General features: G+C 37.3%; 1 protein-coding gene across 2 annotated transcripts in view; it reads right to left on the reverse strand.

The window, feature by feature from the left end:
- LOC120535813 overlaps positions 1-18,022 on the reverse strand; it is an 82,568-nt gene that overhangs the window by 18,057 nt on the left and 46,489 nt on the right. For both annotated transcript variants that reach the window (XM_039763906.1, XM_039763905.1), the window contains exons 2-3: positions 9,717-9,757; positions 65-90 (exon numbers count right to left, since the gene is read on the reverse strand). In XM_039763906.1, the coding sequence (XP_039619840.1) occupies positions 65-90; positions 9,717-9,732 (42 nt within the window). In that variant the 5' untranslated portion in view covers positions 9,733-9,757. The remainder of the gene's footprint in view (positions 1-64; positions 91-9,716; positions 9,758-18,022) is intronic.

An 18,022-nucleotide genomic window follows, 5' to 3' on the forward strand; every position in this document is an offset into this window, starting at 1 on the left:
AAAGACTGAAAACTGATCCTCTTCATTGCATGGAAGCAGTAAATGATATTCTTTGTTATATTACCTCTTCTGAATGGCTGCTCCTGACTTCTGCAAGTAAAAAAGACACAGAACTTGTTAGGACCTGCTTATTATATAGGCTTGTGTTTCCTTTCTCCAACACAACACAACTCATGTTCAGAACACATTGTCGTTTATTTCCTATCCTCTGCTTTGAAAAATTCACAGTTATATCAACTCTTCCGGGGCCATGGGGGCGCAGTAAAATTGTCACTCTTTATAACTGTAGAGGGTGTTACCTGAAATCTCCCATTCTGGCTCACAATGTACATGTGACATAGTCAAAACAGTCTACTGAAAATTCCAAGTTGAACAGCTCCTTCTTTGTAATGTTTCAAAACAAACCATGAGGAACATTAATGTAACAATAGTTCAATAGCACAGGGGTCAGAGGGAGGTTCATTGCTTACCTCAGAGAAAGCAAAACATACAGCCTGAGAGAGTTGAAAATTGGACAACACAAGCCCTTTAGAAGTAGTGCCAATGTAATCATATCCTATGTGAGGAAAGGCTGTTTTTATTGAGGGGGTGCTTGTCACCTTCTGTATTTCATGAGGAAAATGCAGTAAGTGTAATTAACTTTATGTTGACTGGCACAGTTATATAGGTCATGTGATGAAAGAAGCATTCCCCTCTAATTTTTCAGGTTGAGTTTGATTAACATTAAGAATCTAGGTTTTGTACTGTCTGGAATTTATTTTGTTTTTTAATGATTTAATTTATTTTTCTGGTTATTATTATATCCTCATCAACTGGTGAAAATGTGCAAGGCTTGGAATCTTGATGGCCCCACAATCTCTTGGATCATGGACTGCCTAACCAACAGACAGCAGTCTGTGAGGCTGAGGGACTATGTGTCAGAAATGTTGATATGTAATATTGGAACACCTCAAGGAACTGTCGTGTCTATCCCTTCCTGTTTACCCTCTGCACAACAAACTTCCAGCACAATACCAGTGTTTGTCATCTACAGAAATTTTCAGACAACTCATCCATCATAGGCTACATTAATAAAGGAGATGAGACAGAGTACAGGAAAGTAGTCGAGGACTTTTGTGGTGCAGGGACAAAACCCAGCAACTCAACATCAGCCAGACAAAAGAGCTGGTGGTGGACTTCCAGTGTGCCAAGAAGCCTCACCATTCACAGTGAGGACGTTGAAGTGGTGCCAAGCTACAAGTACCTGATGGTTCACATGAACAACAAACTGGACTGGTCTGACAACACAATGGCACGGTACAAAAACGGCCAGAGAAGACTATACTTGCCAAAGAGACTCAGGTCTTTTGATGTATGCAGCAAGCTGCTGGAAATGTTCTATCAGTCCAAGTGTTCAGTGTGTTTTTCTATGCTGCAGTCTCCTGGGAAGCAACATGACCACAAAAGAAGCATAATGCCTGAACAAGCTTATTAGGAAAACCTGTTCCATCACAGGGTGAATCCTGAACACACTGAAAGCTGTTCTGGAAAAGATGATGGCAAAATTGGATGCTGTCATGAAAAATTCCTCCAGGAGGCACTCTCTTGGAGCACTTTTAGCCACTGGCTCAATCCACCACAGTGTGCTAAGAAGGGCCTCTGGGGGTATTTTCTGCCTGCTGCTATCAGGCAATTCATTGCTTCCACCTGATATCCTCATTAAGTTTATTTTTATATTTGCTGTATTATCTGTCCTGTGAGTCTGTATCCATGTTGTTTTATATTTCTGCTGCTGTACTGCATGCATCTAAATTTCCCCATGGTATTAATAAAGTTTATCTAATTCTAATCTTTATTATTATTTTGAAGACATTATTCTGGAGCCATTTTGGTAGGATTGTCATTTACAGGCACTTCCATTATGTGTTTTTACTTTACTTTTAATGGTCGTGGCCAAATCTACCATGGCAATGATTTCCTTTGTCAGTCAAATGGGCTGGAAGCAGTACTCAATATCTAAGCTTTAAATACAACCTAAAAGTCAATTAGATCTCTTTCACAAACTATTTTAGTTGGGGCCAGGGCTGGCACATACTATTTGGCTTGTCTAGGGAAAACACAATCGTGTCACCCCTTTGAATTAGCTATATTACAGCCAATGAGGAATAACACATAGTGAGTGAATACTGTAGCGCTGTGGTACTTCTGACTCTTTCTCACGCACATCAGACACAAACTGAAAAGTCTGCGGGGTAAAATTCTCCACAAACCAGACAGGTGGCATACTTACAAAACCAAAAACGCATGATCACATTAATGATATTATTACAGTAATTAAGTTTGTCTTTCAGGTGTGTGGCTGTAAAGATTTTAACTACATATTTTATCTGAATTTTCTGTGCCAGTTTATGCTCTACCCAGCCCATTAAGGTTGTCCTGTATCATTGTACTGTGGAAGTAGTTTTTTAAAATAACTTTTAAGCTTTGAGAAGAAATGTTCTTCAGAAGCCACTAAGATGGGAAGGGTGATGTGCACTCTTAATGCAGCTGTCTAATGGAATATATTATAAGAATGAGCTTTTGAGTTTTTAGAGAGCTAACTCTTTCAACAGTCTCCTCTTTTTGTACAGGGTGGTGCAATGAAATGAGAAATTTTGGAATTGGGTGTTGGCGACCCTTGGGCGTCGCCAGTTGTTTGGGACCATTGCGACCTCGTTTAGAACCCCTTACCATTAGTTATAATGGAACAGTGGAGTGGTGCGCAATTAAGCGCTCGCTGTGAAAACCTTTTATGAGAATGGTGAAGTGTGACTGCTGCACAAAGGGAAGTTCGGCATCATTACCAATTAGGACGTCATGATCGTGTCCCGTCTGCTCATGCGATTACAACATGGGTGCATAATTTCGAAGAAGCAGGTTCAGCCTTAAAAAAGAAGACCCCAGTTGGAGACACTTTGCATACTGCCTGACAATCAATAGCAGCTATTCGACGATTGTTTGGAAAGAGCATCATTTCATTCAACGGTGACATTCCATGGTCTCCGAGGTCTCCATATCTCACTGTTTGTGATTTTTTTTTACCTGTGGGGACATCTTAAAAGCCAAGTGTACCACACATGTCCTGCAACCATTGCTGAACTAAAAAGGAGGACTGAAGAGGAAATTGCTGGCATTCTTCTTGACATGTTACATTGAGCAATGCAGAATTTCCACAACAGGCTGTCAGAATGTGTACAGAGAAATGGACAACACCTTCAGCATGTTTTCTTCAAAACATAAAATGAAAATTGAATGAATATTGATTATCATAATTAATTGCATATCCTGTACAACCTTCATCATGTTTTCTTCAAAACATAAAATGAAAATTGAATGAATATTGATTACCATAATTAATTGCATATCCTGTACAATACATTTCATCATTAAATGTATTTTGTAATGTGTTTATTCAAGCATTAAAAGTCAATTGAAAATTTCCCGTTTCTCTGTGCCACCCTGTATTTGCAGTCAGACATTTTAGGTTGCCTTGACATTGTGCATTTCACTGTCAACCTATGATCTCTCTCTCTTTGCTGGACAGAATTGCTGCCAGTGCAATAAAGCCAGGGATGGGTGGCCCAAGTTGGGATTGATACATTTCTCAGCTGCTTGACATGTTTGGAGAGAACTTGGTAGAATTCTGTGCTCTGCAATTAAGTTTAACTTTAAGTATTTAGATAAATTTTGCTGTTGACACCCTTGCTCAATTGTTGCTCTAGGCAGCCACCTAGTTCTCCTCTGCTGAAAAACCAGCCCTGGTTAACACTGAGGATTTGAATTTATACGTTTTTGTCACTTCTGTGTTCTTTGACTCTTGCCTGCCCTTAACAATTATTTTGTCTTTGTCTCCAGTTCATTGCACATTCTGTTTCTATAATTTATTTGGTCGTCCAGCTTTCTTCAGAATGTTTATAACAACCAGGATTTCAAACTCTGCGGTGGGTTGGCACCCTGCCCAGGATTGGTTCCTGCCTTGTGCCCTGTGTTGGCTGGGATTGGCTCCAGCAGACCCCCGTGACCCTGTATTCGGATTCAGCGGGTTAGAAAATGGATGGATGGATGGATGGATATATATATATATATATATAATGGACTTACATTCTAATGAAGAATCCTCTGATACTGAGTCAAGTTCATTGTTCTTTCAACAATGTCAAGCTGAAACCCTTAACCCTCAATCCATGATACCATCACCTCATGCTTGTTTTTTCCTATGATTTTCACTGCAACATAACATGTTCATATCAACTAATATTTTCCACTTTTGATTCATCAATCCTCAGAATACAATTCCTGAATGCTTAAAGATCATCCAGTAACATTTCAGGTAAAAGGTCTAGGTTTATTAGTGAGAATTGGTTCTTGCTTCATACTACCTTTAATGCATAGTGTTATTTGAATGGCAAAGTTATCTTAACTGAGGCAAAAAATGCCAGGAGATTACTAGATGTTGTTTTCAAATTCTTTTTTGACTCGAGGGAATATTTAACACCTTGACTTAAAGTGTTTTGCAGGACAGCCACAACTGCTGCTTTAGCACATGCTGTTTTAACAACCTAGAGCAGGAATGTCACACTCAGTGTTTATTTGTTTTGAAACATTTTCTGAAGTCTTATTCATTTCTAATCTTGGAGACTTCTATATTTGAAGTTGAATTTTGTCTCAACTCTGGCAAGGTCTTAGACAAGCAAACAAGTTTAGAATACCTGTGTTTATCTGTCTTGTGAATTGCACTTCACTTCATTTGGCCTGGAGTTGCCACATAACCCAACACTTCTTGAACAAACAAACTGAATTATATATAGCTTATATTATATATAACTGTAATTTAGGAAATCTGATCAAAACTTTACTGAAAATTGCATTTAAGTCATTAGAAATTTACATACAAATATTCAATAATCTGAAACCTTATTCTGAAATTCCTTAATCTGTAATGCTCTGAAATCGGAAACTTTGAGTACTGATATGACACCATACACATTGCCTAATTATTTTTTTTTCTGCTTAGCAGAACAACATGTGAAAAATTATATGTTAAGATTCCAAATGGATTTATTCATTTTGAGAAGGGGGTTTGGGGGTTTTCTGGTACCCCGTGAAGTATTGAGCACCATGAAACTATGACACACGATCAACAACCAGTGTTGAGGCAGCGAGTGTCATGAAGCCCATCGTGGGTGTGGGTGATGTGAAGAATCACGAGGCAGAAAACATGCTGCATGACACTTTTAAAAGTGAAATTATAACACCTGCATGGCACCCGTGGGAGGCAAAAAAAAAAAAACAGGACACCAGAAGTGGAAAATTCAGCACCACCAGGAGTCTTATTTATAAAGCTTCAACTGGATTCTGACATAAAAAATATGTACACAAAAAAAAACTTTATAAAACCTGACTTACACACATTTCTACTCAATTTACCATTATAAATCACAATGATTTTGTTAATGTGCTTGTGTGAATATGCATTAAAACTCATATTGACACTGCAGATGACTTGTGACGATGGAATGTCATTGCTTAAAGTTAACAAAAGCAGCTTCATTCTCGCTATCTGCCCTTATTGCAACATGAGTGCATTAAATTGCTTTGATTACATTAGGAGAACCACACATTACCTATTATGTTGGCAAAAACATATTATGTTTGATGTATATACACCCACACCACATGAAAACTGAATTTAGCTCCTCCTCAGTTGGTAAACGGCTTTCAGCATAGCGGGCATGATGGAGTGAAGGTTGGCAAAGATATTCCTGACCTGTCAGCCAGTTCCCTGAGAAGTGTCAACAGGTGGGCTATATAAACTGACAAATAAACAGCATTGGTCCTCTTAAAGGGGAACTACAGTAGAGTATGTACATTATATTCATCACTTTTGAGGTTTAATGTGTTTTTCACATTAATGCACATTATAAAAACAACTAAGTCATATGAATTAATATACATGTGACTTGTCATTTAGCTGGCTTTGGTTGTATTACCATGCCTGATCATGCGTGTCTCCAAGATATCTCATTATGTATATGCAAATATTCCAAAAACCAAAAATGCAATCATCTGAAATATTTCTGGTTCCAGACATTAAAGATACTCAACCTGTACTACCATAATAAATTAACAGTCATTATGAAAGAATATGAATGTACTTCACTCATATGCATCCATTTAACATGAAGAAATAGTTAATTGTGTTTAATATTTAAATTAACCTGGATGACTGATATCTATTTGATGACTGATGAATTTAGAGCACCTATTTGGGTAGAGATTCCACAATATCTGGTAAGTCACACAACAGAGGATCCTATCTTTATATAAAGATGTAAATCTGTGATGGCTAGAGAAATACATTATTTATCTTTTGCCAACGTTTTCATTGTTTTTAGTTTTCCTTTTTTATTTTATTAAAGCAACTAGCTGTGTTACCCAGCTTGGCCTGGGAAATTTCATAAGACAATGGGTCTCAATTATAGTGCTGCTGATTAATACTTCAATACTTCACGGGAAGAGAGACCAAACCCTTTAACACCCCTCCTTTCGTCGTTCATGTAAGAGTGCTTTGCAGTGCTTGACACTTTGCTGGGGTTTGCACACACGCACACACACAGGCACCCCATGTCTATTATTCAGATAGGAGTGCTTCACAGCACTCCATACTTCATGCCAGGAAGTTGGATGGAATGGATAATCAAGATGAGAGCTGGTAGGCATCTAAGAGTGCCAGTAGTCAATGGCAAAAAAATAGTGCTTGCTGAGCTTCTCTGAACTTTCTCATTCCATTTGACAATGTGATTACGTCTCTTTTTTCCTGTCCAGGACTCCACCCAGTCTTCAGTCGTACAAAAACCCTATCGGTTATTGGAGCTATATGCATAATCATTCAAATGCTTCTACTCTGTTTTTCATTTGCATACAGCACAGTGCAGGGTATGCAAATTAGCATAATAGTAATAAATAGACAAATAAAAACAAATTTCAATTAGATCCATCAAAGCATTTCTGAGATTCCAAGGTATTTAATTTTCCTACTGGGGAGGTTACCCCAAAATCTTGGTATATCCAAATGTCCTTTCTTAGACGATACCTACTGACCTAGATGTACTATCCTTTCAAATTTCATCTTTTTACCTAAACAGGAAAGAGTGTTTTTCTTAATAACTGAATGAGTGAGGGTGAATGAGTCAGTCTACACTGGATTTTATATACATTCTTGTATGTATTTATTTGTTATAATGCTTATGTATTTTAGTATTTATTGAGATTCTGTAATGAATGTAAACTTTTCCCTTTGGGATAAACTTCTATCTCTCTAGTGAGGATTCAGAAGTATCATCTGTCTCACTGAATCCTGAATATTTACAGAGGAAGCTTCCCCAAAACATTAACTCCACTATATATTTTCAGCCAAGAGAGATGGAGAATAAAGTAGCTGACAAGATATCTAGAGTGATGCAATAAGTAGAACTGTTGCTTCCTAAAACCACCGTTTGTTTTGGGTAACTTGTGTTCATTGTGAAAATCACTATGAACATTTTTATTTCCATGCTACCTGCTCAGCTATTCAGAAGAGATTCCTCGATGGATGTTAATATTGAAGTTGTTTATAAATCCACAGCAAAATCCTCACTGGAATTAGTTGAAGTCAAAACATCTAATTCCTGTTTATATGCTTGTCTTGAAGAGAGGGAAACATGCAGTGTAACTAAACAAAATTAAGACTAGCCTGCCTGTTGCCCACAAGGCTGTGCATGCATGCATGTGCCTATATAAATTAACTGATGAAGACTATAAGCAGTTACTGTATATCTCTTTCAGTGTAGTTACTACAGTCAAATCAGTCATAGCATATCCTAACATCAAGTTTTTGGATAAAAAAAAATTACTAATTTTAGCCTGAAACTATAACTAGAAGGTGGAAGCCAAAATTAAAAAGTTATATATAAATTCAGGCAAGAAAAGATTAAGTCTAAGAACAAGAACTTGGTTGAACTGTGAAAATGACTCCTGGAAGTCCCAGTAAAAAGGGTAATTAGGTATAAATCATATGACTTAAAACTGACTATGTTTGGCTTTAAAACTGAATGAATCTTAATTAAGATTTAGAAGGCAGAGTTTTAGTTCATTTTTTTTTATCAATAGGATGTAAAGAAGTTTCTCCACAAGGTGAGTAGAACAGGTTTGCATTTTTTTAAGTTCTGTGCCCAATAATTTGTTACAGGAATACACCCAAATGAAAGTACCCATACCAATCAACAAAACACTCAAAGAAATACTGCAGTAATGCCTTGTCATGCTTGCTACTTCATTTCGCCTTCATTTTTGCAGTTGTAGTTAAGCTCCCCTTTGACAGCATAACTGACTGAGAAACTGGAGAGCTGCACTGCACTTGATTTAAAGAGTAGCTGATGACAGCAAAGATTATGTAATGGAAAAGGGTTTTGCTTTCAATAGACATAACAGTCAGCAGTTTCAGGCATTATTCTAGAGGGATTATGCAGGCAAACATGTAGAAGATAATAAAATTAAAACAAGAAACAACAACAAAATACAAAATCAAGAGGCAGTAATCATTGCCGAAACACCAACAAAAAAAAGGAATCTAAATGACCAGAAAGTGATTAAAAAGGAACAAAGACACAAGGAAAAAAGAACTCAATGGAATGACAGCGCATGAAACTAAGATTAGTCAGGATGTCCAGCTCTCTAGTACCATTTTGGAAGGTCTTGTATTTTTTTTTTTTTTTTGCTTTACTGTTCTGAAATAAAATTTTCTTCTAACTTTCATTTTCTGTTTGTGTCATTTTCAAAGGTGTTATCCACTGTAAGTGTCAAAGTTGTTTCTCAGAATGTGTCCCTGACTCTGGGTTGCCATGATGCTAGCATCAACTTATGACATGATAGTGGCATTCTCTTTAAGCATGAATAGCTGTGGGTGCTTCTTGTCTGAAATCTAAATAAACATAAGATTCTTTCTTGTTAAATAAATATAGCTAAGAATTTCAGATTCCTTATTCATACCTTCTCGACATCGTATTTTGTACTATTAAGAACATTTGGTCAGTAAAGTAACCCCCACCTAACCTTGGCTTTTGATTTCAACATCACATTTTTAAAGGAAGGTTTAGGAAGGTTTTTTGTTAAAAAAAGCTTTCCGACAGGTGTGGTCGAACGTGCAGCATGACACCTGAGAAGTGACTGCAGAATTTGTTTTTATACATAACTCGCTCATTTGACCCACTCCTTTATTATTTGGCTAAAAGAGGCTCTTGAATATATAAATAGAGTGGTTAATTTGCTTTGGAACAGGGTGCGGTGGACGTCGGTATGTGCTCAGTTTGTGTGTAGCAGCGTTGAGTGTGTACTGGTTTACCTCATATTGTGTGTCTTCTATGGTGTTCACACCCACCCAGACACACTCAGCTATTCCCTGGTTTTAAAGTTCTGGCTCAGGTAAAAACCAAATCAGTCTGATATGGTACATATTCACAATATGCCTCAGTTTAACACATATACAATAAGCACACTTACAAACTCAAACATGCACACAATCATACACAATACACCCACCCTGCCCTGAACAGGCAGTACAACAATACAAACACACTCGCACACATACACAGTTTTATATTTGGATGCATACAGATGCCCATGAGGGCATGAAGATCACATTTAATGAATTATCAACTCACTTTTTCTGCTCCACATTTTATTTGAAGTGAATCTCACCCATCTGGAAATGAGAAGAATTAATAATTAACGAGTTTGTACCAGGCTTTCAGAAATGCATTCTTTTCTTATTTTGTGTACTGTAATTTGCATAATTCACCTGCCAAGTTAATTGCTCCTTCACAAATGACAGTTTTGTTAGACCTATGGCATTTGTAGAATCTAGGCTTTCTATTGTTTCAGGGAGTCACTCTTCTTCTAGAAAGTTGTACTTACAGAATGACAAAAAAGCCAAGTATGATAATAGATTACAGGCTTAAAACACAATTCGTGATAACAAAAAATTTTTTTTGCACAGCTGCATAATTACAGAGCATACTACATAATAAATATGCTAAAATACAATGTAATCACGTTAATTGTAATTTATGAACCTGATATGAAAAATACAAAACAGCAAAGACACAGAACTTTGTCACATCTGGCCAGTTCAGCATCATAAATCAACTGAACAACATGTATTACGAACCTGTGTTTCAGGAAGGAACCTATTTCACCACTGGGAGATCATGCAAATTCACAGAAAAAGCTCTCCCATTTGGGGTCTATAAGTTATATTCCACTATACTGTCCCCTTTTTATTCACATACGCAGAAACAGCTAGCAGTCATCTAGGGTTTACCCCAACCAGTCTCTAAACACCCAACCTATACTTTGTGTGGTCTTGGTGTTCCTTTATTATAGGTTTACAGGGACATATTGTCACAAGTGCAGAGTACAATAAAATTCTTACCTGCATGCTCTAATATATCTACCTTAAATTGAAACTTCATTTTTTCTTCCCAGAAAATTCTCATCATAACACATTTGTCATAAAGTAGTAGCAACTAATTATATTCCAAATGTGGTAATGCATTCCATTACACCTGCTGTTTCAATAATAGTAACACTGAACCAGTGTGGAGTGGCTAATAAAATTAACATGCACATTATCAAAATATTAGTCGAAACTGGAATACCCAAAGAAAACACACTGAGAATAGAATAATGTAAAAGGCAGAGAATCGGAAATTCAGGTGTTAGTCTGTGAGGCAAATATTAGAACATCAAAACATGTATTTTCCTCATTTGCCTTCACTTCTATCTATGCCTTCCTATTCATTGCATTAATCTTCATCACAGTGCACTGCTTCACTCAGGCAACCACCACCTTTCACTTCAAATGTTTAAACCATTTCAACATTATTTACCTCCTCCACTTAATTTTTCTCTTCATTCATCTTAACATCCAGCATGAAACTTCTCACACAGTTTATATACACTTTTCTGTTCAGTGCCAGAGATGCTGTTACCATCTACATCTAATCCCTAACCATGTCTGTACCACCATCCACATACAGAGATCTCATCTAAGCAGCAGGACTTCAATGTTTTCTTGAAAACAGAGATATGTTAAGATTACCTGGTGAAAGACAGATGTTAAGATAAATTTTGGAGTGACAGAAAATGATTAAGAGATAGAAGAAATGAATTGGGCCATAGAGAATAGTTACTGTAAGTACAAGCAAGAGGCAGTAAACCAAAAGAAGCTGTCAGAATTGAATATCAAAGTCAAAACACAAATGAAAGTCATTGCTGAAAGTAAACTCCTCAAAGTCCTCAGACTAACCTGTTGTATATAACCTGTAAAACACAGTAATTGCCATTTGTTAAAGACATGGAAATGATGCTTGGAAGTCATATTATTAAGTCATCTCATCCCAACTACATACAATATGTCATATAACTGAAATGGGCATAGAAATTGTAAATAATATGGTCATGCTACACAAAAAGCAACATAAAAAGGTGTTGCCTATACAGTATTAAAACAAGAAACAAAATAAAATTTATAAACAAGATGAAAATATTTTGAAAACTTCTAAAAATGGGACAGAGTTCAGAAATTCCAAAAACAGATTCATTACAGTATCTATGTTTACTCTTTTAATGCTTCTTTTATAAACTTTACTTTCTTTAAAACCTGTGCATGTCCAGCGGTTATGAGGGGCATGACAGCCAGTGAGTGCAGAATGAGATTATTTCAAAGGATCTATCTGCCAGCAACTGAAAAATCAAATAATTTCAAAGGTTGCATCAGGCAACCAGTTTTCTGATTTAGTATTTAAAATCTAATCTAAACATACAGTAACCCTCCCTGACACCACTATATAGTTTCTCAATCACTTTTAACACATGACCATGAACCCATCTACATGCTCTATTCTACTTTAGTAGTTTTTTTTTCAATATAATTTCACTTTTCTCCCAACACGTTTAATACCTCACACACTAGAGCTCTTGTGGCATGACCACTCTAGTTATCACTAGTGACAAGCGAAACTTCACTGAACTCTGTGAAAGGGAATTGTTGTCAGTGGAGGAGGAGAAACTAAGTGGATTAAAATGGTGCAGTGGTCTTTTAAGGGTCTCTGAGGGCTGGACCAGTTATTGCAGCTAAAAATGTAATCTGAACTGTGATGCAGCAGTACTAAATAATGTGACACTGTACCTCAAACAAAAAAAAAACAAATGCAGACAGCAATACCACAAACACAATACAACAAATGTCCACAAACTTGCATTAACTAAATAATATATAGATCATTGTGCTCATAGAGTTCCAATCTTGGGGCACACATTGGCCAAGCCATGAAACAGCAACGTGTGACTAACTCATTCCATTGTCTGAAGCTGTGGCACTGGGTGTAGTTGGAAGTCTTTATTGTTTCCCGTATATCTGTTCAGATGCTTCATACTTTTTCTTCCATCAAGAAGAAATGCCTTGTAAATAGTAATAAATCTTTATTATTAATATTATTTCACTGGTGCTCCTTTAAGGCTTGTTTTGAGATGGTAGCTGGGCACATCATTAATTATATATGCAAATTAGCCATGCAGTGCTACAGCTGCCAGTGCACAGGGATCAGTGTTATATATCTGGTGACAGCTAATGTACTCCTCAAATTAAAATACTGCAAGAGTTTTTTAAATGAATGGAGCCACCAACTGCTTCCGACTCACTAAGATTATGTAAATGAAGGCTATGACTGAAAATCACTGGAAAAGTCATCTAATGTAATGTGGACATAAGAGAAAGACTATAGTATTGCCTTTAACTTTCTTAATCTTACTATTAAGATTATTCTTATAAGGTTTGGGTTGTTTCACCTGGGCTATATGTATGTTTTTTTAGTTAATGTTTTGTATGCTCTAACTTCAAGTATTTAAAGTTCAGAATTAATGACAGGATCTAGTTAATGGTTATCTGTATCAACCTTTTTCCATCTTAACCCCTAATGCACTAAGGGTTTTTTGGCATTATTGTGCCTAATTTACACACTGAAAAAAATGGGTATTATTGTCCTCATGTAATAAAGGAGCTGCAAATGGCTAAAGAGTACTGAATGCAACTAATTTTATTTAAAATAAAGTATTATATGATTAAAAACCTTTGTTTTGAACAATTTTAAAACACAAAAAAGTGGTGCTTTAGGTATTTCTCCAAAATACTGGAGTTTTCAGTACATAAACAAGACATTTTATGATGCACAACCCTGGAATTAAATGTTCTTTTGTGCGCCAATCTGTCACCTATCATTTTACCAAGCTTAAATGTCATATCCCATAGCATTGCAAAGTTACACTGTTTGGGTCCCCCTGTTTAGAAATATTGTGTCCCTTTGTTGAAACTATTTAGTACATGACAACTAAACAATCTCACAAAACAAGTACAGTGGAACCTCGGGTCACGACCGTAGTTCGTTCCAAAACTTTGGTCACAATCCGATTTGGTCGTGACCCGAACTAATTTCCCCCATAGGACTGTATGTAAATACAATTAATCCGTTCCGGACTGTACGAGCTGTATGTAAATATATTTTTTTTAAAGATTTTTAAGCACAAAAATATTATAAAAAACATTGAGTGACACTGAGAAAACCTTGAACAGAGAAAACTAACATTGCAAGAGTTCACGCTATAGCCTTACGAACCACTCTCTGTAAACACTTTTTTTAATTAATTTTAAGCACAGGGATAAAAATGAACATTTGAAAAATCCGTAATTTATACAAAATCTGACCATAAACAACCAAGAAAACTAACCTTGCATTAGTCGAGTTCTCGCATGAAGGAAGTGAAGAGGAACTGGGTGGAGAGGAGATTACAGTTTTGAGGTAATGTGCAGTAGCACTTTTATTTTTAAGAAAAAAAAAAATATGCACAGAAACATACATACACCATATATCACCCTGAAGCAGCAAGTAGACAACTGGTAGCTATGCATATATAACAATATACTCATCCATTCCTTTACTTTCAAAATTATTTTTTATGCTAGTCCTTGAAAAACAATTCTGTATACAGTAATCCCTCACTATATCGCGCTTCGACTTTCGCGGCTTCACTCTATCGCAGATTTTAAATGTAAGCACATCTAAATATATATCACAGATTTTTCGCTGGTTCGCCGCTTTCTGCGGACAATGGGTCTTTTAATTTAGGTTACATGCTTCCTCAGTTTGATTGCCCAGTTGATTTCATACAAGGGATGCTATTGGCGGTTGGCTTAGAAGCTACCCAATCAGAGCATGTATTACATATTAACTAAAACTCCTCAATGATATAAGATATGCTTCCCGCGCCGTGCTTGTTTGCTTCTCTCTTTCTTTCTCACTCTCTCTGCCTGACGGAGGGGGTGTGAGCAGAGGCTCCTCTACAAAATGCCGCTTTATCGCGGTGCTTCTGTATACTTAAAAGCACGTATTGATTTTTTGATTGTTTGCTTTTCTTTGCGAGCGCTCTCTCTGACATTCTCTGCTCCTGACGGCGCTCCCTTGGGCGCTCCTTTAAAGATAAGATATGTTTGCTTTCTTTTAATTGTGAGAAAGAACTGTCATCTCTGTCTTGTCATGGAGCACAGTTTAAACGTTTGACTAAAGGGTGTTATTTCATGTCTAGAGGGCTCTAATAATGTTAACAGGGTGGGAGAGTTTCTATGGGCTTAAAATATATAAAAATACCCATACAAACATATGGTTTCTACTTCGCGGATTTTCACCTATCGCGGGGGGGTCTGGAACACAACCCCCGCGATCGAGGAGGGATTACTGTACCACTATACACTGCATAACATTACATTTTGTACATTAGTTTGGGTTATTGTGCTGCCATTCACGCATCTTCTCCTGCCTTCTGTTGCAGTTGCCCCACAGACGTTCAGTGCATTGTTGTTGTTCCTTATTTTCTTACTTTTCACATCTGGAAAACTAAGTACATACATACATTGTTATACCAACTTCTTCCAATGCCAGGTTATGGGGGTGGGGACAATGCCTTTCCTGGCAGCCCTGGGCACAGGGCAGCAAGCAGACAGCCCTGAGCGCAGGGGTAGCCATACAGATATATACACATAAACCAGTGTTTTCCAGCCACTTTTAAGTCACAGGTAGCAGTCATTGGGCAGTGTGCACAAGAGGATTGTCCACACTAAGATCTGCCCCACCCATGCCACCACCAGCACCGAGATCAATAGAGCTGTGTGAGATTTTCTATCCAGTTTATAATCAATCTTGCTTCACTTAGCTCTCGTTTCATAAGATTTTATTTCTTTTTCATAATTGCTCATTTCTGACTTCCAGTGTGAGGTTCAGAGGGCGAGCATGATTAAAAATGGGATGAAAAAATACCACACGGTCCAGTCATTCTCTTCTGTGGGGGCATGGGGGAGGTATTATACTGTAAACAAACCACTCCCATGTGCTTAGGACACAACAATGTGAATGGTGTGTCATAGTGACATTAGGGTTTTGGTACTCACATGAAACAAGTACAATTTAACATTACTTACAGGTATACTAAGAAACACTGCCTGTACCCTAAATTGAAGTTGAAAAGGCACTGCTATTTATTGGGGCATCAGCAGGTAGCATTGAATTAATTTCCTGATTGCAGCAGGCAGAAAAGATCCCCAGAGACATTTTAACATACAGCTGAAGAATGAGCCTGTGGCTCGAAGTGTTCCAAGAGAGCACTTTTTGGTAGGGATGGAGGATATTTTTCATGATAGCATTCAATTATGTTACCATCCTCTTTTCCACAAAAGCTTCCAGTGTTTCCAGGGTTTTCTCTGTAATTGAGCCTATGTATCTTTTGAGCTCAAGTTGCTTCCCCAGGAAACTGCAGCATAGAACAATACACTGGCCAATACATACTGATAGAACATTTTCAACAGCTTACAGTAAGCATCAAAATTCTAAGCCTTTCCTGTACAGTGCCCCTGTGTTGTCAGAAAAGTTCAGTTTGCTGTCAATATGAACCCCCAGTTACTTATAGCTCTGCACCACTTTCAAATCATGCACCTGTAGAATGAACAGGTCTCAGAGTCTCTTTGCACACCGGAAATCCACCACCAGCTCTTTTGTCTTGCTGATGTTGAGGTGTTGAGGGTTCTCCCTGCACCACAAGATGAAGTCCTCCACAATCTTGATGTACTCAAGTTCATATCCCTTATTAATGCAGCCTATGATAGAGGAGTCATCTGAAAATTTCTGTAGGTGGCAAGTGCTGTTTTTGTACTGGAAGTCTGTTGTGGAGAGAGTAAACAGGAAGGAACACAGTACAGTTCCCTGCGGTGTTCCAATTTTACACACCACCATTTCTGATGCACACTCCGTTAGCCTTACAAACTGCTGTCTGTTGGTCTGGTAGTCCATGATCCAGGAGATTGTGGGGGCATCAAAATGCAAAGCCTACAGCTTTTTCCCCCAGCCGATGAGAAAGAATGGCGTAAAAGGCACTGGAAAAATCAATGGACATTATCCTGAATGAGGTGCTAGCTTTTCCAGGTGGGAGTAGGCTCTGTGTAGCATGTTGATCTAAGCATCTTCTACACCTATCTTGTATCTGATAGGCAAAGTGCAGAGGATCCACATGTTCTGAAACCAGGGGTCTTAAGTCCTTCATATCACTGGATTGCCATTTCTTTCACATTGGGAGTACACAGAACATTTTCCATAGCTGGAGAACCTTCTGCAAACTCATCTTTCAGAAATGTTCAAAATCTATCCTGCGGATATCAAAATTTGTTTTTCTATTGAAAAACTGAAGTCACTTCTTTCATGAAAACAACACTTCCACCATATATGAAATATGGAGAAAATAAAAATACACATTTTTGTAAAGTTAATGGAACAGAGATTAGTTACTGAAATGAATCGGAACAATGAAAAAAAAAATCATTCACTGACCAGTTTCCAGCACTGTGCCAAGCCTGCAGTGCAATGATCCACTGAGCCACAGATAAACACAATTCAGTTCTAAGTCATTTTCTTCACTTAATTTTACTTCAGTTCAGGTGTGTCACTGATTAAAATTCTGATTATCGTGCTATAGGAACCCCAAAATGGAGAACTAAAAGACATCTACATTTCTTTGCACAGCCTGTTATTCACCTATGGAATATGCTGCAACGACACATAATGGACACTGATAAGTGTTGTATTTTAAAGGAAAGACTGCTTTGCATTTCAAATTCAAGTGATCTGTCTGGAAGACCAAACAAGGTTTGTGCAGTAGCTAGTTTTAGGGCAGCTGGTATATCAAGCTAGCGGGGCAATCCCAAATTGAAATACAGAAAAATGATTATACATGTATATCTGCTCACTGCTCATGCATCCATGGCTACTTATGGGTATACAGTATGTATAGCACATACAATGCTATAAATATGCTGTTATAATACTTTGCAAGAGTTATGTGGAAGTAATCCCACTTAAATAAATATTAGATATGACTGCATATGCCACAGTTTAGAAATCTTATTTCCTTCTAAAAGTACTTGCTGCTGTAGGGCATTTAAAAGCCATTAAAACTTGGCTGTCTCAGACATGACAATCATAATGTAAACAAGTTGCTCCAGTTATCTGACATTTTTCTATAGACTACATGGAATTAATCTGCTGGTTGGAAATTCCCAAATCCTACTGTGGGCAGCACAGTAATAGCAATAAAAAGTGGATACTAAAATACTCAGGACTGTTACTTCCACAGCTACTGTATATACCATAATTCCCCAGGTATTATAGCAGCTGTTTAGTCTTTATTTAATCTTTAATTGAACCATTAGCTACAGAACAAATAAATCCAGGGTAGTTCACAGATTCTGTTATTGTCATTTGACCGGCAGTCACCTAAAACAGTGGTTCTCAAGTTCAGTCCATGGATATGGAGGAATATTTCGGACAAAATGAAATAAATAAATAAATGCGTAAATAAATAAAAGTACTGT

The sequence above is a fragment of the Polypterus senegalus genome, chromosome 9 (assembly GCF_016835505.1).
Source record: "Polypterus senegalus isolate Bchr_013 chromosome 9, ASM1683550v1, whole genome shotgun sequence".
In the NCBI taxonomy this organism is placed as follows: domain Eukaryota; kingdom Metazoa; phylum Chordata; class Cladistia; order Polypteriformes; family Polypteridae; genus Polypterus; species Polypterus senegalus.